This window comes from Cicer arietinum, chromosome 1, assembly GCF_000331145.2.
Source record: "Cicer arietinum cultivar CDC Frontier isolate Library 1 chromosome 1, Cicar.CDCFrontier_v2.0, whole genome shotgun sequence".
Taxonomy (NCBI): domain Eukaryota; kingdom Viridiplantae; phylum Streptophyta; class Magnoliopsida; order Fabales; family Fabaceae; genus Cicer; species Cicer arietinum.
Window position 1 is genome coordinate 13,788,857 of NC_021160.2, and position 25,683 is coordinate 13,814,539.

The 25,683-nt window shown below is 28.6% G+C and overlaps 3 protein-coding genes across 11 annotated transcripts in view; 2 read left to right on the forward strand and 1 right to left on the reverse strand.

The window, feature by feature from the left end:
- The window catches only part of LOC101492361 (calcium-transporting ATPase 8, plasma membrane-type), a 34,282-nt gene extending 33,810 nt beyond the window's left edge, over positions 1-472 (forward strand). For all 9 annotated transcript variants that reach the window (XM_027332780.2, XM_073370414.1, XM_012718581.3 and 6 more), the window contains one exon: positions 35-472. In XM_027332780.2, the coding sequence (XP_027188581.1) occupies positions 35-149 (115 nt within the window). In that variant the 3' untranslated portion in view covers positions 150-472. The remainder of the gene's footprint in view (positions 1-34) is intronic.
- On the reverse strand, positions 125-8,291 carry LOC101492691 (protein MANNAN SYNTHESIS-RELATED-like). Its single transcript, XM_004487962.4, has 6 exons — positions 8,077-8,291; positions 3,905-4,040; positions 3,714-3,784; positions 3,496-3,581; positions 1,860-2,439; positions 125-1,338 (listed from the first exon to the last, which is right to left on the reverse strand). The coding sequence occupies exons 1-6, from the start codon at positions 8,185-8,187 to the stop codon at positions 1,060-1,062; spliced, it is 1,263 nt and encodes a 420-aa protein (XP_004488019.1). The 5' UTR covers positions 8,188-8,291; the 3' UTR covers positions 125-1,059.
- A 14,313-nt stretch (positions 8,292-22,604) lies between these two features.
- LOC101493027 (plant intracellular Ras-group-related LRR protein 6-like) lies at positions 22,605-25,683 on the forward strand. Its single transcript, XM_004487963.4, has 3 exons — positions 22,605-22,899; positions 22,996-23,165; positions 24,744-25,683. The coding sequence occupies exons 1-3, from the start codon at positions 22,678-22,680 to the stop codon at positions 25,426-25,428; spliced, it is 1,077 nt and encodes a 358-aa protein (XP_004488020.1). The 5' UTR covers positions 22,605-22,677; the 3' UTR covers positions 25,429-25,683.

Genomic DNA, 25,683 nt, shown 5'->3' on the forward strand with positions numbered 1-25,683 from the left:
AAAGATTTTTTTCCCTCTTTCTCCTACTTTTCAGTTGGCCTCTTGCTGTGGTTGGGAAATTGATACCAGTACCGGCAACTCCGATCAATAACGTATTCCCTAAGTTTAGAAGAACTTCAAAAAAGAAGGAACCTGAGACTTCCCAATAGTATCGTACATATTGGTTGTGCATCTTGCTGTTACAGACATTAACCGCCCTTTCATATGTTTTCCTACTGATGGTTTGTAAAGGAAAATAGTATACTACTACAAAACATGTTTCTTTTGCTACTTGGCCAACATTAACATGCTAATTTCAGGAGAAATTTGGAGTTGCTTTACACCTAGGTTCTAACAAATATATACGGAAATTTGAGCTAGTTTTGGTTTTTGTGGATTGTATTTGTTTTATGTTGATATTTTCGCAGATTTGATGAGTTACAAAGATATTGGTAATTATCACTTCAAAATTGACTGCTGCTTGTTGATTGTATGTTTGGATATTGATTGTTCTTTTAAAGTGTTAATATTTTAAAAAATGGCTTACAAAGTTAATTTAAGGCTATTGTGAACATATTCAGTTCAATTAAATTTATCTCCAAATATCATAATTAATGTTGGTATATAATTTTTTTTTTCTACACGGGCGATTGAATCTGTAAACTAAACCAGAGGGATTTTGTTTTGGTTTATTTTTGTATCACTTAGCTACGTTGAGAGGATAAATATTGATTCAATCTTCAAATTGAGAAGTATACAATTGAGAGGATAACTTGAATTGTAATATTTTCCAGAGTTGCATGGCACCTATTAATTTTTGGAATGCTGATTTTGTAAGCCAATGCTTCAAACATCATAATTGGGATGAATTCCTACAATAGTTCTTGAAGATTTTGAATGCTTTTTCATTTTACATACCAAACGCTATAAGCCGAAACAAAATAGAACTAGGGTAGCATATTGGTACTTGGTAGTCACTATTTTATTATAACAATAATCATTATGGCCATCTTGAACAGAAAGCTATAGTTGGTTGATTCAAGCACATTACATAACCAAACTTAGAGCAATGGTAATAATTCAGCAAAAGCATGCATAAGCAAAATGGCTCTTTTGGGTCACATAGGGAGAAAAGTGTTCAGATGCTGAAGCTGATGGACTTACTATTTCACTTGGAACAAGTATTTGATTTTTTCCTGACACAATCCTCTTCCCAGCAACATTATCATAGAAGGGACCAGGAATAGAAGGCACAAATATATCACTCTGAGAACATATGTAGAAATCAATGACCTTTTCAAATTCAATGCTTTCTGAGCTAAGAAACTTTTCCTTCTTAGTTGCTGACATGATATTTTCCTGTTGCAGCATGAGGTATGCAGATTTCATTCAGCAATATTACATCGAAAAAATGAATTTCAAGGGAAAAACTAAAAAGTTAACAAAAAGAAAATTGACATTGAATTAGAATTTAATCATTGAGAAATAGAAATGATTTTTCTATAACCAAATTTAGATAACTTTCGTGTGAACCTTTTTATTGGTTAACATAATTCAAATTGATGGTTAAGGTGATTAATGAATTATCAAATATAGAAAACTCATTAATCATCAACATAAACTTCATTAGCCACAAACTTAAACATAATTAACTATAATTTTCATATGTTTAACTACGTGCAAATTTGAACACAAAATAATGATGAATCACTTCATAATTTGTAGTCAATGAAAATATGTTAATAATTAACGACATTTAACATTTAAATAACCATTAACCATTTACATGAAGTAATTAACTATTTATCTAAACTGCGTTAACCGTTAACCATTGTTGTAAAACTTATCCAATTGTTCAAATAACACAATAGAAAAATTACCTTGGTATATGTTTTTGGGAACATATATCGGAGTGCATTAAGATCAGGACTCCATTTAGTCTGAGTGACATAAACAACAGTCTCTTGACCAAATCCAATTTTCTTGAGAAACTCACCAATCTCATGTCCTTGGAAACATTGTTTTCTTCCCTTTTCATCTTTTCCATTACACTCCTTTTTCAAAACATCAATCCTCAAATCCACTGCTATGAATTTTCCACTTGATTCTTGGCTCCATGTTTGTAGTTTTTGAGCTATAGATTCAGCCACTTCTTCTATCTCTGATTTCAACTCAAGAGTTCCAAACATTGCTTTGCATGTTAATGAGACCAAGTTGTTCTTATTCCTTCCCATTGTTGTATTATTACCTGATGGAAAATATGATTCAATTTTAATAATCCCTTTTGCTTTGTAGATTGGTTTAACTTTCTTCATAATGTAGTCTTGTGAAACCTTGTTAGGAACTCTTATTATTGGTGTGTTTCTATTAGACACTTGAGGAGGTAGTGTTCTTGTTACTTTCACCAACCCATTTAGCTTGTTTAAAACATTCTCAACATCATAAATATCTCCAAGGCTCCTGAAATTAAATTAGATATAACAAATAAATAAGTCACTATACTGTTTAGTATATGATTAATGAATCTTGAAGTCAATTATGACGTGAAGATAATTTTTTTATATATTATTTTACTATCATTAATATAATACATTTTTTTTTATAAAAAGTTTATCCTTACATTAAGTGGCTACATCCTAATATATAAAATCAACTACTAACAAGCTATTTTCTAATTACCTTGAATATGTCATTTATAACTGCACCATTGATAATCTAAGAAGAAAATGCAATTTGAGAGAATGAGCCAAGACTTAAAATGATTCATATGAACAAAAGTTAGTCATTCTTCCTAGACATTCCTTTGAGAAAATCTCACATAAAGTCATAACTTGATAATTTGTAGTAATCTATTTAAAAAATACACCTCTATTTTGTTAAAATTACACTCACCTCGTCTACAGTTCACAATTGCAACTCCTTTATTAAGTAAATTTTGTTGACCTCTAATCAATTACACTTACCTTTCTTATATTTTGTAAAAATAGAGAAAAAATGGAGGAATAGTTAGAGTTGTCAAATTAAATGTCAAAGGCCAAGATTCCTCTTAAAAATTCATTAATATTATGTTATTTTATTATTTTTATTTTTACGAGTCTATGTAAGAAGACTCATAAAAACCTTATGTTTTGTCGATTGAAATTTCTATCTTGAAATTTTTTTAAAATTTATTTTTTTCAAAAAAAAAATATCGAAAAAGATTCTCGATAAAAAAAAAATTTTACAAAAAATAATATATTTTTTTTTCTCGGACAAATATCAAAAACATTTTTTCTTTGAATATTTTATGACGGCAAAGATAAATTTAAAAAAGTAGATTTATGAGCCACACTGAGTCCAGATAATTTTAGAGACTTTATAGATTTGGATGTTTTCTTTAGTGTGACATTTTTAGCTATGAAATTTTTTGACCTATAAACATTAATTACTAAATTTGTGAAATCGAGGGTATATAAACCATTTAAACATATCTACTATGTATGTGTCATATTATGCATAGAACAATTGGCTACTCACATGGTATGTCCTGATTTGCTGCTCTTGATGTGAGGAAGCACAAGAGTTGCTCCTAGGTATCTTGCTACCACCACTGCATCTGCAATCTGTGCAAATATCATTTCAACAAATGCTAAAATCAGGACTACAAAAATAAACTAAATGGATAAAAAAAAGTACAAGAACAATTAAAACCTTAATCATAAGTAAAGTCCAATTAGAAATTTGTAACAACAAACCTGTGAGATATGATACTCAGGACCATTTGTCAATGAAAATAGGATGAAACCTTTTGATTGCTCTACCTCCTCTGCATGTTAAATAAAAAAAGAGTAATGAATAACAGAACAGAATATAGAAGGATAACCAAGTACTTAATAATGCTTCAATGTTCAATAAGCAACAAAGGGTTGAAAGGGTAGAAACTTACTAAGTGGAGGAGGATTCCAGCATGGTTTTAGTCCTTGATCATTTTTCTTCAAACTCTTTTTGCTTAGATGTGAAACTGTGGCAAAGCTTGGTTCTGTAACTGCTACAGACTCATGTTCTGAAACTTCAATATCAACCTTCATATATGGTTCAGTGCAAACAATAATTCATCACTTATATACTTCCTTCAAATTCAGGAAGGAATAATTTCAGCTTACATAAGCATCACTTATATTTAAGCAATTTAAGAGAATTATGAAGGAAGATGTTCTATATATGTTTGAAAAGTTCCATCAAAATGTATATCCAACCCTCATAGAAAAAAACTAGCCCCCTTTTGTGATTGGCTCACACATCAATGAAAAAAATATACATTTACAAAAATTATGTTAGTGATTTTTTACTTTATTTTTAATTCTCTAATCTCTCAACTTTTTCCCAATGTGACCCATTTTTATTTTATTATAATCTCTTCGTTGTTCATCAATAAAATATTATTATTTTCGTATGAAATAAAGTTTAAAAAAAAATTATTACCAACTTCAAGTTATAAAAAAAAAAAACTATAGCCATCTTCAAGTAGTCTTGGATATACATATACGATTGTTGGAATGCTGTGTAGCAATTTGAGCTCTTAAGCAACCCAAAAAATTTCTCCCATTGGAGACGAGATGGTCAAAGTTTATATACGATCTAATTTTTCTTCTTTTTTATTCTTTAAGAAATTAATTATTTTGTAGGTTTCATTTCCGTTTTAGCTTTCTAGTTTCGCCCATTTATAAAATTGGTGTTCCTATTTTAAGATTAGAGACAATTTGATCTCTCTAAGATTTTTTAATTAAAAATAGCGAGTTAATATATGTTAAATGATATGATATATAATTTCATGAGACAACATTAATTAAATATATTAATTAATTATATGTTATTAGTTAATTTATAAAAATGAATAATTTAATTTTTTGTATGTTATTAATTAAACTATAAAAATAAATAATTTGATAATATCATATATTATATGTCACGTTATTTAAAATATGTTATATTATTATTTTTAAATAAAATTATCCGAGAGAAGAACAAAAAAAAACTGTTAAATTTTAAAATAAAAAGATTAATTTTAAATAAGAATAAATAAACCAAAATTATAATTAAATCTACCAATTTTAGTTGACTTTTTTCTATTATATTAGTCATGTTAATCAGCCAACTCATCATAAAACAGGATAAGTTGATTTTGCTAGCTCATTTTATTTTCGCAAAAAAAACAACATTACGTGCTGTCCTCTATTTTGACATGTAAGAGTGATGTGGAAAAATAACTTAAGTCGTTTTATTAACTCTATTTTAGTTTAGTAAAAAAAAAAACAAACACTATTCTAGTAATATATCATGACAATAAATATTTTGAATTTTTCTTTTTGCACCAATTTTGTTGTTGTTGAACTGTTCAAATATTAAGCTAAGATCTTAAATGTGATGATTAATTTGAAATTAGTAAAGTGGTTGATATTTCCAGCAATTAAGTCTGATTAAACAAATGAGAACAAACTCTACTCCCTCTATCAATTGCAGTTGGCATTAGACCTTATGCTCACAATATTTATGTAAATTTTATTATAAACCTTTAAATAAAATTGGTGGTTCTCACATGGAGGATAAGATTATTCGTAAAAAGTTTTTATTTTTATTTTTTATCTATCTGAATTGTATGTGCTTGACCTATTTAGTGTATAAAAATTATGCTATTTTTAAGAATATTGCATTGATTTATTTTTAGTGGTAGACCAAATTAAATTTTGGTGTTGGTGGTGGTTGAAGATAAGTGAAAGGGTTATAGTGTGAAGTTGAGTCAATAGTAGACTTATCCATTGGTATGCTCGAGGTGTGAGCCTGAGATGTAAGGATGTATTGCTTGTCTCACCTTTTGATGGGTGCTTTGTGTGGGTGTTGGGGTTTGAGGTTCTTTTTCTTTGGTGTACTACCTTTTGTATTGGGTTTGTTAATATATTTTTGGCTTCTTAAAAAATATCTATCTTTTTTATTATTGTAAAAAAAAAAACTTCACTCCATCCATTTGAAAATAGGTGTTATTTAAGGAAATTTTACATAAATTAATATAAATAATAGAAAACAATTTTACAAAATTATTCTTGTTAACTGTTTTTTTTTCTGTTTTTTTTCTCTAACGGTAACAATTAAAAAAAAATTATTTAAATGGCATTGTCAAAATTCTATTCGACGTTAATTATTAATTTGTTAATAATATTTTTAGTTATTTATTATAGATAAAAAAATATATAATTAAGGATATTATAGAAAAAGATAAAATAATAATTAAAAAAATAATAAATTTTATTGACTATTTTGATATGTGTAAAAAAGAAAATAACAAAAAGTTAAAAAATAACAAAGTAAATAATAATTATAGTTAATTATTGAAATGTGGAAATTTTATTCATAATGTAATACACCGATTTAAAAATGATACACACAATATTGTTTAGGAGTGAGATTTAAATAATATAATCTTACATTAAAAAATAAAACAACACTTACTTTAATATAAACTGAGTAATTCGGAAAGAAGAAAGGATCGGTTTTATCTTTGATGAATCAATGTATTTATTGATGATGGTTAATCTCTCAAAATAATTGAGTTTGATTTAAAGGATTAATCTCTCTTAAAGATATTTATCATATCCACTATAGTGAATGATTAAATTTGTATAAAATATCCTCCTATTAAATATAGACCTATAAAATATTTACATTTAATTTTTAAAATTATAAAATTATAAAATTATAAAATTATAAAATTAAATATTAAAAATCGATAAAATATTTGTTGAGACTATATAGTCTAATAAAATAACATTTTATAAAATAAAATAAAAATTTATTTAATTTAAAGAAAATGATCACTGTCATTCAAATTTTTTTAGGTAAAATATGTAGATTCACCCATGAAAACATTAAAACATCAACTCTAATAATTTCAAGAAACGTGGATTCAATGTAAAAATTTAACTTTAAAACTTCAAGAAATGAAATTTAAATCTCATATTCACATTTATAAAATAGCCATTATATAATTATTTGTAAGTATATGAAGTGTATTTAAACTATATGCTTGATTATGAAATCAAATCCTGGTCAAGGAGATTTTTCTCTACCATAATATACCTTGCCCTAACAAATCTTAATACTCATGTTTGTCACCAAGAGAAAAATGTAGTATATTTTCATATACTTTATTATGGAAATTCATTCCTCTCGTAAAAGTGATGTTCTAATCTTAAAATACAGAAATGGATCATATGATTTTAAGCATCATTTCGTTGTTGTTGCATTGTTTATCAATTAAGCAGTTCAAAAGAAGTCACGTGGTTCTCTAAATTTTTGTTTTTGTTATTTTATTTAAATAAAGCATAAAAAACATAACACCGCGTGATAAGAGCCTCTCTATCATCTTCTACAATACTCTAATGTCACGCAATGATGTTGCTCCGTCCCACCTCACGACAAATTTCACCGCCTCTTAATCCCTTCTCGTTGTTGTCGTAAAACAAGGAGCATATCTTCTTTCCTTTTTTTTTCCGATTCACTTCTCGGTAATGATGGGACAATGAGTTAGACAAATTATTTCTTAGAGTAGTTTAATTTTCATCAAATTTCCATGAAATAGATGGAAGAGAAAGATGTCAAAAAAAGATGGCATATTTGTGGGATATTAAAAAACCCCATGTTTGGAGTGTGGGATAAACAAATTTAATAGTGGTAGAGCGACCGATTGTAAGAATGTGAAATTGATAACCTAACTGCAGGAATTCTCAATCTTTCGATTTCATAATAATTTTCAATCAAATATATAAATAAAATCAAAATGCAAATAACCAAGCCTAATAATGCACACTTAAAATGATTCATCTAACAATCCAAACTAAACTTTCACAAAGAAGGAAGTATGATATTAATAGCTCAAGAATTATTTTAAATTGCCATAAACAACCGCAACTTAAAACTATGATTTCAAAATATATATGCCAATTGTTAAGGAAACATTGACAACTCATCATATAATTATATAAAATGAAAAAGAAAGCAATCAAACAAATAATTAAACCCTTAAAAAACCAACTTGTAATTAAAGAGATGGGATGAGTGACTTACATCATTAATTGAATAATCAAAATGGTCCTTCTTGATCATATTACCAAGCATTATGAACATTGAGAGAGTGAGGAGGCCAGCAAAAGCTTGCCTCAAGTCCATTGAAGACATTTCTCTTCACTCAAAAACCTTTCACACCAATTCTCAAAAACTAAGTCCTCTAGAATCACAAAGTGTCTATAAAAATATTGTCTCACCGACCAAGAGGAAAAAAACAGAACAAAAAAGCAAGTGATGAAATGGAAAGAGACGAATACACGGAAATATTGTTGGAGATATAGACAAATAAGTTGAAGAAAAAATAAAAGCCAATTCTTTTGAGACAAGAATAATTACTCTTTTTTCTCTAAAATTCATTCAATTTGTAGTAATACCATATACACGCTCAATTCAACGTTGCTTGAGCTGGATTCACTCAAAAGTGAGTCCTCTTAATTTCTAAGTTATAATGCATTTTTTGGTGGATATGTGACACGTTTTGGAAAATAGTGGTGACCTTGCTTAATTAATTTGCTATGATCAAGAGGTGCATTTGATTTTCATGTGGTACAAGCTAGCCCAACTCAACAATTAATCTTGTTCACACTCACACATGCATCTAAAATTGGCTTGATTTGCACCCTCTCACTCTCACCTTGCTTGTGCTCACCTCTCTCTCTCTCTTTTCCTTGATGATTTGAGTTAGATAATTGTTGGAAAATTGAGACTAAATTCAGGGGAAGTAATTGTTTTAAATAAGTTTTTATTCCTTATAAAATATTAATCTTTAGTTTTAGTTATTGTACAATAAAAAATATAATTTTTAGTCTATACAAAATCATCATGCATGCAATTTTAGTCTTTTTGTTAAATTAACGTATATTTTTAAAACATATTTACAATAAGATAAAAAGTTCGTCTACAAGTAAATGAGGTCAAAATTCGATTTCTAAATTCATATTTTTATTAATTTTATCTTTAGTTTTTTATATTTAAAAAATTTATATTTAATTCATTTCAAGTTAAAAAATTCTAAATTTGTAGCAAAAGTTTTTATAATGTGCTAAACATGTTTGCAAAAATTTATTCAAAAATTTTAAATTTGCAAGCCAATTAAAATTATTTCAGTATGATTAAAATTATTTGCTGAAAAAATTTGTATGGATTAAAAATTATATTTTTATTTTAGAGGGACTAAAATTGAAATGTTGAAATTTTATAGGGACTAAACACATATGGAATTATGTGGCTATGACAACCGAGGATATGGGTTTTTCTTCCCCCTTAGCCTCGACTAATTGGAGAAACTTGCCCCTGTTTTTTAAAAGGGTTAGAATTTTCCATCTCGACCCCACACTCATTTATATATATAAGTTATATTTATTATAATATAATAAAATAATAACTATTATATAATAATAAATTATTAAAATTATAATTTTATAGAGAGGAGATTAATTTATAGTATATAAAAAATATTAAATAAAACGAGAAATTACATGTCTATAAAAATAGGCTAACTAAAATTTAAGTCCTATAAAATTTCACTATTTGACTTGTAGTCTTTAAAAATGTTTTATCAATTTGGATTGTCTTAAAAAAATTCATTTTTATTTTTTATCTTCAAAAAATTCGTTTTTATTTTTTATCTTTGATTTTATACCAACTATTGTGTATCTTTTAAATAATAATATTTTTACTAATAAGCCAAGTTCAGAACAAGTGCTGTATATATATCAACATCCTCAAATCTGTGATGTTCTTGAAGTTAAATTTTAGAAAAACTAACACTCGGTCAAAGCAATTTTTCTCCATTAAAATATGAAGGAGTTAGGGTTGGACGGTTGGTACCCACAGATTTATAATTATGTGAAAAAGAAATTTAGAGAATATATGCGATTTCTTTAATTTTATTTTATAGGTCATCAATGTTTTAAAATGAAGTAATTTTTTGTCTTTTTTATTTTTTTATTTATTGGATTACACTTTTAGTTCCTTATTAGTTCCTTATTAGCTTGTAATATTTTAGTTAACAATTTTTTTTTTAATTTTAAGGCACTTATTTTTTTTTAATGAAATTTTGATTCTATTGTAAATTTTGATATATTTCAAAGGAGATAAAATGTCTATATCTCCCAAGTAATTATTACTTCAATATGCTTTTATAATGAAAAAATTAACAATTTAATAAATTTTATAGTTAATTCTATTTATTATATATTTTTCTTAATTCTTGTGTTAAAAGAATTTAAAGGGACGGAATTGCGACCAAGGTATAATTGATTACCTTTTATGTCATATGTCATTTAAAATTTTGTTCTTTTTGTCGCGTTCTAATTATGAACGTGTCCAATAAGAATTCGAAAATTTTAAATACCATGTCTGCTCAATTTACACGTATTGCGCATAGGGGTAGGGGCACCATTAGCATCCATTTTGGTCCTAGTTAGAACTAGCCTCCATAAAGTCCCAAAATTTAAAGTATTTTTAAATTGTTTTTTTACCAAATTCCTTAATATTAAGTTTTTTATTAAAATAATATTTTAAAGATCTATTATTTCATAATATTTTGTGGACAAATGAGAGAGTTTATGGATTCAAATGAGAGAGTTTATGAAATTTTTTGCCCCTCCAACATGTGGACTGAGACCAATAATTAGTAGATTTGTGAAATTGATACCTATAGCTAGAAGATCTCGCATATATACTTAACCAATAAGTAGGATGGAGTCATTAAATTGATGTCTGACTTCAATTTCTAAAAGATAATCTAGCCGACTTAGCTTTTAAAAAGATAGCTTCAAACTTGGCATCAACCTTTTTTGATTAGATTGTGAACTAGAGAATCTCGATATCCAGTGACAAGAATTTCATCAACATACACAATAACACACACAAAGAGATACCATTGTTGTTATAGATAAAGAGTAAGTGATCACACTTACTAGAGGTGAAACCACACTGCAGTGAAGCTTGAGTAAAATGCTCGTACGAGGCCTTTGAGGCATGTTTAAGGCCATATAAAATTTTATTGAGTTTGCAAACCAGTCTTGAGTCATCGGTTTCAAAGTCGGGGTGTTGTTGTATGTAAATCTCGTTTAGTAGGAGCCCATTGAGAAAAACATTATTAATGTTGAAATGTTGGATTTCCCATTTGTAAGTTATGGCTAAGGTGGGCACAACTCAAATTGTTGTGGGTTTTATCGCATGGGAAAAGGTATCACTGAAATCAAAACATGGTTGTTGATGGAATCCCTCGACTACTAGGCATACCTTGAACTTATTGACACTGCTATATGGATTTTCCTTGATTTGAAAAATCCACTTGCATCCAATTGTTTTTCTATGGGAGGGAAAAGGTGTGAGAGTCCAGGTATAGTTGGCAAGGAGATCATTGTACTCTTGTTTTATGGCCTCAAGCCACTCAGGAGTTGCTAGTGCTTGTTTAATGGTGGTAGGTTCTATATGAGCTAGTAAAACTTTGGGTTTGAACTTTCCTTTTTGGAGTGAGTAAGCATGGAATGGTCATTAAGAATTAAGGGTTTGACAAGAAGGCTGGAAGGTAATGCAGGTGATGGTGATATGTTAGTAATTTGAGCGTCATGAGAAAGTTAATCATGGTTGGTGATGTTGGGAATGGAAATTGGTGATAAGGTGAGAGTATTCAGTGGGGAAATATGGTTGGTTCAGGGAGAAGCAGTGATAAGACATATTGATTTGTATTCTAATGGATTTGTATTCAGGTGTGGTGTTATGGAGTGTTGCATAGGGAGAGATGAATTGAGGAAGGGTTAATAATGTTGCAGCTTGTTGATGAGGTAAATTGAGGTAGTGAAACTATGGTCTCAATGGAAGATGGGAAGAGAAGCATAAGTCCTATGTCCATAATTTGTCTATGTTTTCTCTCTATCGTATCATTTGAGTGAGAGGTGTGCGGACATATGAGTCCATGCAAAATATGCATTTCATTGAGAAATTTGGTGAAAGTGAGAAGTTCACCTCCAAAGTTAGATTGTAGGGCTTTAATAGTACCATTAAACTATGTTTTAATAAGAACATTAAATAATTTAAAGGCGTGTAAAGCTTTAAACTTTTGCTTAAGAAAATAAATCCAAGTATACTTTGTAAAATCATCAATAAATGCAATGGAACATGCATAGCCACAACTAGAAAGAGAAAAGGAATGATCCCACATATTAGTTTGTGTTCCTTCAAATGGTTTGGAATAGTGGGGGGTATGGGACATATAATATGTATGATTTTCTTAAACAACAAGAATTACCAAAGTCAATAGTACTCTTAATCAGGAGATGAATATTACATAGATTGAGCACATGTCTAATAGCACTTGAATTTGCATGGCCTATGCGATAATGCCAAGTTGAAGGAACATTTGGCGGTGTATATCATGCAGAAGAAACAACATCAATTGTTTTGATGGTATTCATAGTAGGCTATTACAATGATAAAGCATGAAAATAATTAGGAATTGAGAATTCCAGGGCAAATTCTTAAAATAATAAAGTCCACTATCATCAATGAAACCCTCAAAGAGCATGATTTGATGCTTGAGATTTAGCCTAACAGTGGGTAGAATGAAATTCAAAGAATACATAAGTATCCTTTGCAAATTTAGACACATAAAGTAAGTTGAATGTATTAGAAGGAACATGCAACATGTTTTTGAGAGATAAAATGGTATTAGGAACTAGATGAGAGGGAAAGGTAAATTAGTCTACTAAATGAAGGGCTAAGCCTTGAGCATTTTCTACATGAACTATATCAGTTTCGTCATAGGGAATGTAATTCCGTAAAAGGGAATAAGTAGAGGTAACATGATGAAATGCACTCGAGTTAGCAAACCGAGCTTGTGAGTCAAGACTTAGGGGAATGTTTAGTTCCTAAGTTTAGGCAACAGGGTGGCGATTAGTACTCAAAAGTGTACTAACTTGATGAGGTTGACTAATGGTGGATGTTGTATCATAGAGAAACGCCTCAATGTCGTAAAGAGACAGTGAATCGGATAAACCATAGATCATCATAACAAAGTGATTGTACTCTTCAAGGTGACCATCAAGAACAACATCCATTTGATCTTGCTTAGAAATTGGATCTCACATAGCTAAAAGGGAATATGCGATATTCTTGATGCGAAGGACGAACTCACAGATATAACGATTTGATTTATTTGTTGATTTCAGTTCACATCTTAGTTGACGAGCTTGAGCCTTCAAGAACGCATAAAAATATTTATGAGTTTTATCACAAACATCGTGAGCATGTTTGCACGAAATAATCCTAGATAAAACCAATTCAGAGATCGTGGATAAAAGCCACATGAAAAGAGCTTGATCTTGCACGATCTAAGCTTCATACTCCTCATAAATGATATTTGCTTTACGATTTTCATCAAATTTGTACATAGACAAAAATTCGTGGATTTACAAGAAACCTGTGCAATTTATGCATCGAGATTAAGGCTTCAACATGTTGTTCCCACAATAACAAATTTGTATCTTTTAGTTTAATGGATAGTTTTGGACCAAATAAGTTGTTACTCGAGGAAATCTGCATATGCGATGCAAGAGATTGAGAGGATCGAGACAAAATTGGTGAAACTTGCTTCGATTTAGTAGGATCTTTGTCATTGGTGTAGCAAGAAGCTTAGATGAGAACATGATTTGCATGAGCTAAAATGTGATCAAGAAGTAGAACCATGATATATAATGGTGATTGGTACCATAATGAAAAGATTGATATAATCGTATTAAAAGTAAAATGGATGTAATCGAAAATTCTTAATTAAGTTAGTTACAAGCATGCCTTATATAGGTTGTTACATGAGTGTAAGGTCTAGCTATCTTGTGCCCCCCTAGCACTATATAAGAGGTTACAATATCAAATTACACATTCGCTATTAAAACCTCATACTTTGGTTATGTTATTGTTTTTTCTTTTGGTTTTGTTATTTTAATTGTAGGCTATATGAGTTTTATGTTAGACAAGTACAATCCTTGTGGAAAATCTAAATGTAGTTTCTTGACTATTGATGAGTCATTGTGTTGTATAAGTCAGATTAAACTTTATTGACACAGTACAATCAATATTTTTTGAATTCTACCTTTCTTTATTTTTGGATTTTTTGACTTAAGCTCATACAGTTAGGATTCTCTGAATTTGTAAGGCGCAAAGATAAACCTTATGAGAAAGTATATGAGGGAGAATAAATCATTTCATTGATGATAATAAATGGTATTTATAGCCTTTACACAAACAATAATATTTCCTCTATAAGATATTCTCTTATATCACTATTAACATATTTCTAACAAACTTGATTGAGTCAACATCCTTCTAGAAGAAAAGATTCTCCTATCATGCAACGTAATCCTTCACCTTCTTGGAGTAAATGATTTTCCTTTTGGGCATAGGTAGATTCATTTCTACTATTGGCTTTCATTTTCCTATAATGTATTGGGTTGAGGGTTGGCTCACATCAATAGCTCCATCAAAATCAACCTTGTCCTCAAGGTGATTTGTAAGCATGTTCGAGGTCAATTCAATTCCCTCATGATGTATCATATCTAGTGTGAGGTCACGCCACTAAACCAAGGCAAAACATATGAGACTTCCATTCACCTTGCAAGTTTGAAATTCAAGGACAACAAGAGGGGAGATCACTAGAGTTGTCAAATGGATCAGTCTGATTTGACTCGCTCTGATCTGAAAGGTTTGATCACGAATGGGTCAATTCGACCTGACTTATTTTGTTATTGGGTGTAACAACAAAATAGAGATCTTACATAACAAAATATAGGTCATACAACTTTAGAAATAACACCAAAATAAGGTCTCAGATAACAAAATAGATGACCAAATACAACCTTACATATAACAATATAGTTCACAAAATTCAAAATAGATAATAAAATAGATAGCTTACTAGCCTAGATCCCTTGAGTAAAATAAATGATCATCTTTATCATCTATAATTTTTAAAACTAAATCAATATTCATCATTACATTATAAAATAACATCATAAAATTAAGACCGTAAAATTTAAAGTGAATAACACTATAAAAAAATTAGTAAGATATAAAATATTGAAAGTTGTATCATGTAGTGTTGAATTTCTTTTTCCAAGTATGGTGGCTGAAAGATTACGAACATGAAATTTAGCTTTGGAATATAATTTGGTCACATAAATAGAAAGGAGAAAAAATTGTTCCAAATAAATTTGCTCTTAATTTTATTTTATAAATTACCTATATTTTTTTTATTGTAGCCGATCAATACGTAGTCCATTGACCCAACTCTATTTTTAATGTGACTCATTCATTTATTGTGATTGTTCATCTATTCATAAGATTTACTCAAAATATATAAAAATAATACTACTGAATTGGAGTTTCTAGTAACATCATTGGTCTCATTTTTTATTACCGAATTGGAGTTTTATATTACTATATTGTAGATCCAGAAAAAAGCCGAGAATTTGAGGGAGTAGAACATTGACCTTCATATTTTGGCCTATTTTATAAAGGTGAGATATTCTAAAAAAATGAATCAAACGAGATTTAGAGTTGCAAGGTGATTGTCGACCAAACGAGATAGTAGAAAATCTAGCTTAATAGGAAGTGCACCCACATGGGGTTCACCAAGTAGCACCTGAAAGACATTATGAAACTTAATTAGAGTATGATGGGAGAGCCAATTCGTATGCCCTTTGGACCAACCTATAGGATCAAATAAAGACCATAAAATTATGCATCACAAAGCAGTTGTTGAGGATTCATGTCCAACTCTCATTCTCCTCTCAACTTATATCTTTTCTCTTTGGTAAATAAAAAAATTAAAATATTAAATCCTTAAAATATTAAATATCAAGGGCGGAACTACTTGTTCTTGTATAGAGGTTGGGACCCCCTCCTACAATTTTTTTAAGGAAGTTTCTTTTCCTCCAATACTTTTTAGGATTAGTTAATTTAGATGTTAATTTTTATTAAAATACACGCTTAAATCATCCCTTATCCTAAATTTTCTTTATGAAAAAAATGTGGCACTGGGAAGAGCAGTGCAACAATGTCTTGCATATACACGTAACCAAATATTTTATTGTATTTTTTCCTTGTTGCTGACTACATACAGTTGGTCTAGATAGTAACTCTTAAGAATCTAGCTATTTGTTGACTTGTTCCATTGTCAAATTATATATAATCAAATTTATCTTTCTTTTGGTATTTGTATGTGGATTGATCAAATTATATGAAATTATCACATTTTTTGCACCAAACCAAATTACAGATTTAAATTTTTATATAATATATTATTATTCTAAAATATGAATTTTTTTTCCGCAGTTTTCTATTTGAGTAACGTCAAACACTAAATATGAATACTTATCTCAACAGGTATTTGAACCATGGTTAAAATTATTATGTAGCAATTGTATATTACTTTAAAAAGTGAAAGTTGAACAAGTGAGAGAATACATAATTTTTTAAAATTTTGAATTAAGATGTAGTGTCTAACTCCTTTATGTGGTTGTTCTTGACAAAGTTGATAATTACTACAAGAATCACCTCCTTGTATCAAAAGTATTTCAGACCAACTATCTTAAAAACAAAAATTGAGAATTTTTATAAAGACTAAAAATAAATTTTTTATTTTATTGAAACTAAAAACTTATTTAACCATTAATTATTTGTATGCTATAATTTGTTTTTAATAATAAGTGTAATTTAAAATATAAAATTAATTACAAAAATGATATTCAATATAACGTTGATTATCAACTATTTGTAACAGGCTCTTCCTGTGTAAAACGCACTGATATGAAACATGATAAAACAAAATATGTTATCATTTATTTTGAAGCGTAGCATCAAACTTGACACATATTTAATACAAAGTCTAATGACTTTTGTTAAAAAATGTCAATGACTTTCGTAACGTTTTGTACTTTGTACGATATTATAATTGTGACCTGAATTTTCAACTGATTATTAATCGATAAATAACATTGTTGCAAAAGGATAATATGTACGTATATCTGTCTATATAAATAGAATAACAACATGGTTTGATTTAGTCAAAACGGAACAAAAAGAAATACTCCAAACCTTTTTGTGAGTTTTCTTATTTCCCATGTATTTAAGAAAAGAAACGAGTGTATTTATCGTTATCTATCCATTATATTTATATATGAAAATTCATTATCTTCATAAATAATTATTGTTTAATTATATGCAAAGTTTAATTTAATTGACAAATTTTGATATTATTAAATTAAGTTTCAGTTATCATTTTATTTATCGAAAAAGAGGACTTAAATATATTTTTAATTACTGTAAATATGAGTTTTTTATTTTAATTTTTATAAAATTATTATTTTTATTTATACCTTTAAAAAATTCAAAACTTTAAAAAAGTCCTTTATATCATTTGTTCTTTTATTAAAGAGTGCTATATGTATTTCAATTTTAATGATATGACCCATAACGATCCTACATCCCTAACTGGATTTTTTTGATGTATTTTAATAATAAAAACTAATGATTAAATATTTTAGCTAAGTTATTAAACGTTTTAACTTTTAATTTTTAATTATTAAAATTAATACCAATTTTTTTATCATTTAATTAAAAAAATCAACTACATATCTAGAAATTCATACTCTCCTTACATCCAAAAGTCTAGAAAAATTAATCAAAATCCAAAACCTTCAAACTCAAACTTAAATCCAAGAAAGTACATCAAATCCAAATATTTGAAATAGACCCTGCAAACTCAAATCTAGAACGTTTGAAACTCAGCAGCAAGCAATTAAAATTCAGCATCTTCAAACCCATGAATTGGTGGGTGAGAGTGAGAAAGGTGAAATTTTGAGGGGACCTCCTTATAGAAAGTGTTTAAATAGAGATTCTTGTGTAGAGGCAATACTTGGCGGGGCTTTGAAGAACGAGAGCTATATGCACTATCTTAGGGTCGAACACAACGTGACATCCCTACCACCCAACAACATATTTTTACTCTACTATTGGTTCCCACGTTTTCTTGCTATATGGTGATTAGTGATCCAAGACTTACGTTGACACAAAATTTCTTATATTTATTAATTATGACTCCGGTCTTATTAAATATTAACTTGTGTTTTTTTTAGTGTATTTATTTAGACATAAAATCAAAAACAAGTTAATTTATGATATTTTGAAGTATGCATATTCATGCAAGATTACTTGGTCATTTTTAAAGCAATAAAATTGATTTCAACATCAAATTTGAACTGATTTCATGTACATATCAAGACAACAATACATTTTTATGAAGTATGAAATGATTTGAAAGATTCTTGAAATGAATGTCAAAACCAAATTGATGGCATGATGATTGCCAAAAATCTTGGTTCATTCTAGTTGTCTTATTAAAAGACAAAAGACAAATGGATCAGTTTTGGGATCACATAAAGCTTGTCCTGGATTGATATAATTTACACATAACATGTCTCAAGAAGTCAAATATTGAAGGTCGACATGCGAAAAATTCATGCAGATTGATCTGCAGTTTTGATCTCCAGATTGATTAGCTAAAAGCAAGTAACAAGAACTCAAGTGCACTGCAAAAAACACCATTGACGTGACATTAGAGCATGCTTTTAACTCAACTATATTCCGATGAACATATTTAGCTTTTGCGTCCAAGTTTCCTTCAAGTATTAAGGAAAAATGTTTTGAGTTTGAAGAAGAATGTTCTGGACATAATTGCCAATAAGAAAATTGTTTCAAAGAAAACAATTAACGACTAGTAAGACTGTCCAACGAAGATCCATCAGAAGATAAGGAAAAGATTTCATTAATAATCTATCTACACATGTTCATCTAAAAAGCTCAAGTTATGAAACTCTTCTCTCAAGCAAGACTCCAAGCACTTTTCAGTATATTTGTAGATCATTCTTTATGAGTTATTGCTATCAGTAAATCTCAAGCAAAGAGTTGAGAATCGTAAGATCCCAAATACTTTTTATCATACAGTTTATTTGTAACTCAAGTTTATCTTTTATGTTAGATTTAGTAGGTTGTAAAAATCATTTCTAGTTTAAAAGGTGATTGTAAAAATCATTTCTAGAGTAAAAGATGGATGTGAAAAAAATATTTTTGGATTGAAAGATGAAAGTTTTAATTGATCAAGTGTGATAAAAAAAATGTGCAATGGCAAAATATTCTGTATTTAGCATATCAGTGAAAATCTTGTAGATTGTGAGGATTAGACGTAACCGAGGTTGGGTGGACATGTATACTTCTCTTGTATAATCTTCTTATCCCTTCTCTTTTATTTATTAAGCATTCACATATCACACATCACCTATATTACACTAAGTTACTTTATTTCTAACTTTAAGTCCATAACGTTTTGGTTATTCAATCTCATGTTGTTAAGATTATTCTTGAATATATTAAAGCAAGTGCAAAGAATTAAATTTTTAAAATAAGTAACACTTGAAACTTACTTTCTTTCTTGTGACATTTATTGCTATTTCAACTTCAACAACTTGCAATTTAAGACCGATGTTGCCTCTGTTTAGATTAGTATTGATTTAGATGGCCTCTATTTGTTCAAATCTAACCTAACCAAATCACAAAACCTTCGTTTATAGGAAATAGTTTTAGTTAAGCTTAATTGTTGTTTTAGTCACCCTATTTTTTTACCATTTCACGAAATCAACCCTTTTATTATAAAATTTGACAGTTTTTGTCATTCATTCTGATTTTTTTATTAAAAAATGGCAATGCAACATGCTTTAAAATAATGTGACATATGATATGACGATGTAGAATGATTAATCCCATGAAATCGCAATAAAGCCATCTAAAGCTAAACTTTCAACTTCAATTTTTTTTTTTTAATTTAATCAATGACATATGAATAATTAATGCATCTAGATTATTTCATATCATGAAATCATATGTCAAATCATTTAAAATATGCCAAATCGATATTTTTTTAGTTAAAAAATCTTATGAAGAGACTAAAACTGTCGACTTTTAAAATATGGGGAATTAATCTCATGAATTGATAAAAATAGATGAACTAAAATTGCAATTAAATATTTTAATTATATATCAAGGCAATCATTTTCTTATATATATTTTGAAGAGCAAACAAGATAATAATAAACAAAAAATTAGTACAAGAGATACTATAATCTATTATTCCTTCCGTCTTAAAATAAGTGCCTCATTTTTATAAAAAAACGAAAGATATTTTTATTGCAATATTAATTACTCCATTTGTCTCATTATATTTATCTTATTTAAGTTGTGAGTAGTTCCTAAGAAAATAATTGATTATGTTGATTTTAATGATAAATGATTTTCATTTACTTAAAAACTCATATTAATTGTAATTATAGTGGGATTTTTAAATGGATTAAGATACAATAAATAAGAGTATTATTGAAAGAAAAAAATAATAAATTATATTGATAAATAAAATGATAAATAATTTAAAAGAAAGAAAATTGCAAAGAAGACATTTAATGAGACAGAGTAAATATTTTATCAATTCTATGCTCTAATTAATATTACATACATCATTCAAAATTTATTATTTTACCCTTTGCATTAATAATACAATGGTGAATAAACCAATAATAGATAAGGGTAAGTTAATAATAAAATAAATTCATTTATATATACATTTTTCGTGATTTGTGAGAAAATCATATACTTATAAATATATGTTTTTACAAAAATTAGTAAACGTAACCATCAAAAACAACATATTTTTTTACAAAATTAGTAAACGTAACCATGTATAAACAACATATATTATGTAAAACCATACATGTTTTTTTTTCTGAATAAAACCATTTTTCTTTTAACTTTGGTTTTACTAGGCTTTATAATTCAAGCAGAAATGAAACTAAATCAATGATGGTTTCTTGGTGGGAAAAACAAAAACTAAATAAAACCAATTTTATTTATTGAATGAGTGTGAGTGAGTTGATGAGAATGTTTGAATCGTGTTTGAAATGATTTTTTGTCAAATTTTATAAATGACAGATTTTTAAAAAAATGGTAGAGGCAATAAAATAGTATATATACTTAGATCAAAGATAAATATTATGAACTCTTACGAAATACATAAATATGATTAACAAACTCAAAATACATAAAAACTTCTACAAATTTCAATCATTTTGTCACACTCTGTATATGTAACTTTCAAAGTATTCAATCATTCATCACCATACAATTGTGCATTCCATTTTTCATAAAATTAATGACAAAAAAATATCTTTCAATTACAATTGTTACAGGTAAAATTAAATCTAACTTGAGAAGGAAATATATCATTTGATATACAATATATTTTTTTAAAACTAAAAGATTTTATGGAACGTAAAGTAAATTAATATTATTAAAATGTTTTTTTGTAGGGCAAGAACCTCCATAGACTACACATTAGATCCGCCACTAAATTTTACTTACCTCACCGTCAAATTTTGAATTACTAAGCTTGACTCCCTTAAAAATTAGAAAATTAATTAAAAATAATAATATATAGGAAGAATTGTGTTAAGTCAAATATATTTTTTTGTAATCATGGCAACGGTGAAGGACGAGGGTGGGTTTTATCACCATCACTCTTACATTCGATTAGTCGGAGAAAATTTGTATGCTCTCCTATTTTTTATTGATTGTGAAATTTAGTTATCATCCATGCACGCATCCACATCTATTCATATATATAAAATAATAAATTTAAAAGTCATATTAATTGTAATTAAAATAATAAAATAAAAAATATTAAAATCATAGAAGATTATAATTTTTAATATTTAAAAAATATTAAATATATTAAATATGTGTGTATATATATGTATATAAACATAATCAATTTATAATTTTAGAATTACTGACGAGATAAGTGCAGAGTGGATATCAACATCCTAAAATCCGTCCTCGTCCCTGAATTTAATTTCGAGGAAAATTCGCACTCAATCAAAATAGATTTTTCTGTCCAAATCGAAATAGAGTTAGATGGATACTGCAGATGAAATACTATGTAAAGTCACATAAATTAGTAGATTTACTATCCACAATCGAATCACTTTTTTATTTGTAAAATTTGATATCGAATTTTAATTACAACGGTATATATTTGTTCAAATATCAAATCAACTTCAAATTATACCATACCCTTTTCCTTGAAAACAAAGGTTAAGAACAAAAAAAAAGCATCCTAGTTGATTTTGTTTAGGTGTTTTTCAACATAAACTAGGGAAGTTTTAATTTGAATGATAAAAATATGTAAGCAAATAGGCGCAGTCATTGACTTTGTGATAATATAACCTAAATGAATTAATAGGTAGGTAATAAAATTAAAATAAAATGAGAAAAAGAACGTGGCCTAGCACACAAACCCTGACTATACGGTTCTTGTACTTTCATCACACGTCACTCTCCCAACCTCCATTAATCCTCATCCGTACGTCCTTATATCGTTTACTTTTTCTTCTTCATCTTTCTCTCTATATATATCTCATACTATCTTCTATCTCTTTCACAAAATCTAGCCACCATCTTCTCTCATTTCAATACTCCACTTATTACTAAAATATGTATGAATTGCAACAATTTCAACTTCATCATCAGAATAATCAGATGACAATGAACATGGATCATATGATGATGAAGAAAAGGACAACAAAAAAATTAACGGAGGAAGAGAGGGTTCATGTTGTGGATTTGAATGGCATGTCTTTGGATTCACTTCCTCCTAAACTTTCTATTGATTTAGGTATCATTTGCACGCTAGACTTATCTAACAACAACCTCCAGGTACTTGTCCATATTAACCTCACTTTCTCTTTTTCTTTTCATCTAAACTGTATTTATGAGACAAACTAATATGCATAAGTTATTTAATTGTGACAGAATATTCCGGAGTCGTTAACGGCGAGATTATTGAACTTGGAGAAGTTGGATGTGCACTCGAATCGCCTCAGATCACTCCCCAATTCCATTGGATGTCTCTCTAAACTCAAACTTTTGAATGTCTCTGCCAACTTCATCCAATCTCTCCCCGCAACCATTGAGAATTGCAGGTTTTTTTTCTTTATTTTTATTTTCCTTTATATAATTAAATAAATAATAAAGCATACTAATATGACAAAATAAAATTGTTCAAAATTCTTATGTCTTTCGAACACCAAGGTTGAAGACATCAAGTCATTGATTAAATTTATATTTGATTAAAATTGATTAAATTTATATTGCAATAAGACAATAAATTAAAACAATGACAAAACAAAAAAACACAAACAAATAAAAAAAAACTAAATATATTTAAAAATTACGAGAAGAAAAAATAAATGAAAATAGTAATTTTAGATTAAAAATTAACTCTAAATCATCTCTCTTGAGTGAAGTAAAGAAGAAATGACCTAAAGGAAGGATGAAAGAAGAGAGGAGACTACACTTAATCCAATTATTTGATATGCATAATTACTTTATTGAAAAATGAACCGCTTTGTTCAACATAAATTGTCTTATTAATTAGTTTTTTCTTGAAAAATGACTTATTTTTCTCTTTTATTAACCACTTTATTTATTGTATTTTGTGAAAAACTCAAAAACAACGAAACAAAAAGTCATATTCTAAGTACAACCGTATTGTAGCTAAACTTTTTTTTCTCTATCACACTTCTGTCTCATATAGTCGCTATACCACGGTAAAAGAAGAAAAACGTACCAAATGTTGTCAAAAAAGAAAAATGTGAAAGCAATTGAAAGATAAGTAAAAGTATTGACTTATTGTGGTAAAACGACCATGTGAGAACAAATGGATGTATTTTGTCCACTTGTCCTATATCCTTGACAAAGCTTTCCTACGAGAAAGAAGTGTGATAAAAAAATTTAAAAAAATAAGCTTTTACAATAGAGTTTTATTTAGAAGATATTTTTAATATCCTTATTTTTTTTAGTTTTTAACAAGATACAACAAACATAATAATTAATAGGAGAGAAAAATAAATCATTTTTCAAGAAAAGACTAATTAACAAGATTATTTGTTTATTAAAGTTGTGCATTTATTGCAGTTTAAGTTATACGATGTTGTACAGGTTAGGAAAAAAAATTATAGGCGAATATATAGTTAGTATATATGTTAGAGAGAAAAACAAAATGATAGTATCGAACTCTAATCTCTAATATATAACTTATTCGACAATCTATCCAAATAACTAAACTATTCCTTTTGGGAACAAAACAATATCACTTTGATTTCACAATTGAATTGACTATAAAAAAAATATTAAATGTCACTATTAATGTTTGACATTAATAATTATTATATAAATTCTGTAAATAGTATTAGGTTTTTTAGAGTGATCGGTGCCTTAAATTGCACACATGATAGCAACCAGTTTTTTAATACTATGTTTGTAACGATTCTTTTTGACGAAACTAGGTTTGTAATGATATAAATCTGAAATACCCTATCATGAATATCTCTTGTTTTAATTGGGCCAAAAACTTATGTGATTAAATGTCATCTTATTATAAAAATTGGTTAGGTGCGAGCTAGTGTGTGGTATGTAAATCCATGTTTGTTCATATGGATTATTACATGATTCTTTTATACTAACATGCATGCGTTGCTATATGAATTTTTACTCACCAGAGCATTAGAAGAGCTGAATGTCAACTTCAACAAGTTGAGCAAGCTTCCAGACACAATAGGCTTTGAGCTCATAAGACTTAAGAAGCTCGCAGTTAACTCGAACAAACTAGTTTTTCTTCCTAGCTCCACCTCTCACCTAATGGCTCTGAAGGTTCTCGACGCACGCCTAAACTGTCTTAGAGCTCTCCCAGAAAATCTTGAGAACCTCATCAATCTTGAGACTTTGAATGTGAGTCAAAATTTCCAGTACTTGGAATCATTACCCTACTCGATAGGGCTCCTCTTGTCCTTGGTCGAACTGGACATTAGCTACAACAATATCAAAACATTGCCCAACTCCATTGGGTGCCTCAAGAAACTCCAAAAGTTAAGTGTGGAGGGAAATCCACTCAGTTCACCTCCACCAGAAGTGGTGGAGCAAGGATTGCATGTGGTGAAGGAGTACATGTGCAACAAAATGAACTCAAGCGAAAATATTACATCCAAGAAAGGATGGTGGATCGGGAAGTTGGTTAAATGTGGTACCTTCAATGGACACATGAAAAGTGGGAAACGATTAGAACATAAGGGTTTCAGCATGCTTCAGTATCAACCCATGAATGGTCTTGCTTCACCAGGGTTCATGGGAAAGTTGTCACCTTTTCGCCTCTTCTCACCCTTTTCACCACGTCGTTCCTTCGGCTGAGAGAAGCCACGGAATATTTATGTAAATTTTGTCTACAATTGTTGTCTGTTAAATAGTTTTGAAAGATGTGTCATTTTTGAATTTCAACAATCAGGACATGGCAACTGTAAATGGGAATAATTGCTTGTTAGACTGATGTATGCAGAAATATTGTACGTGTATCATGGATTTGAAAATTGTGGACCTGTTCATGTAAAGCTTCTTCAATTGATGTAAACTAATGGTTCATAAATTACTTTTTTTACAGTTCTTTCA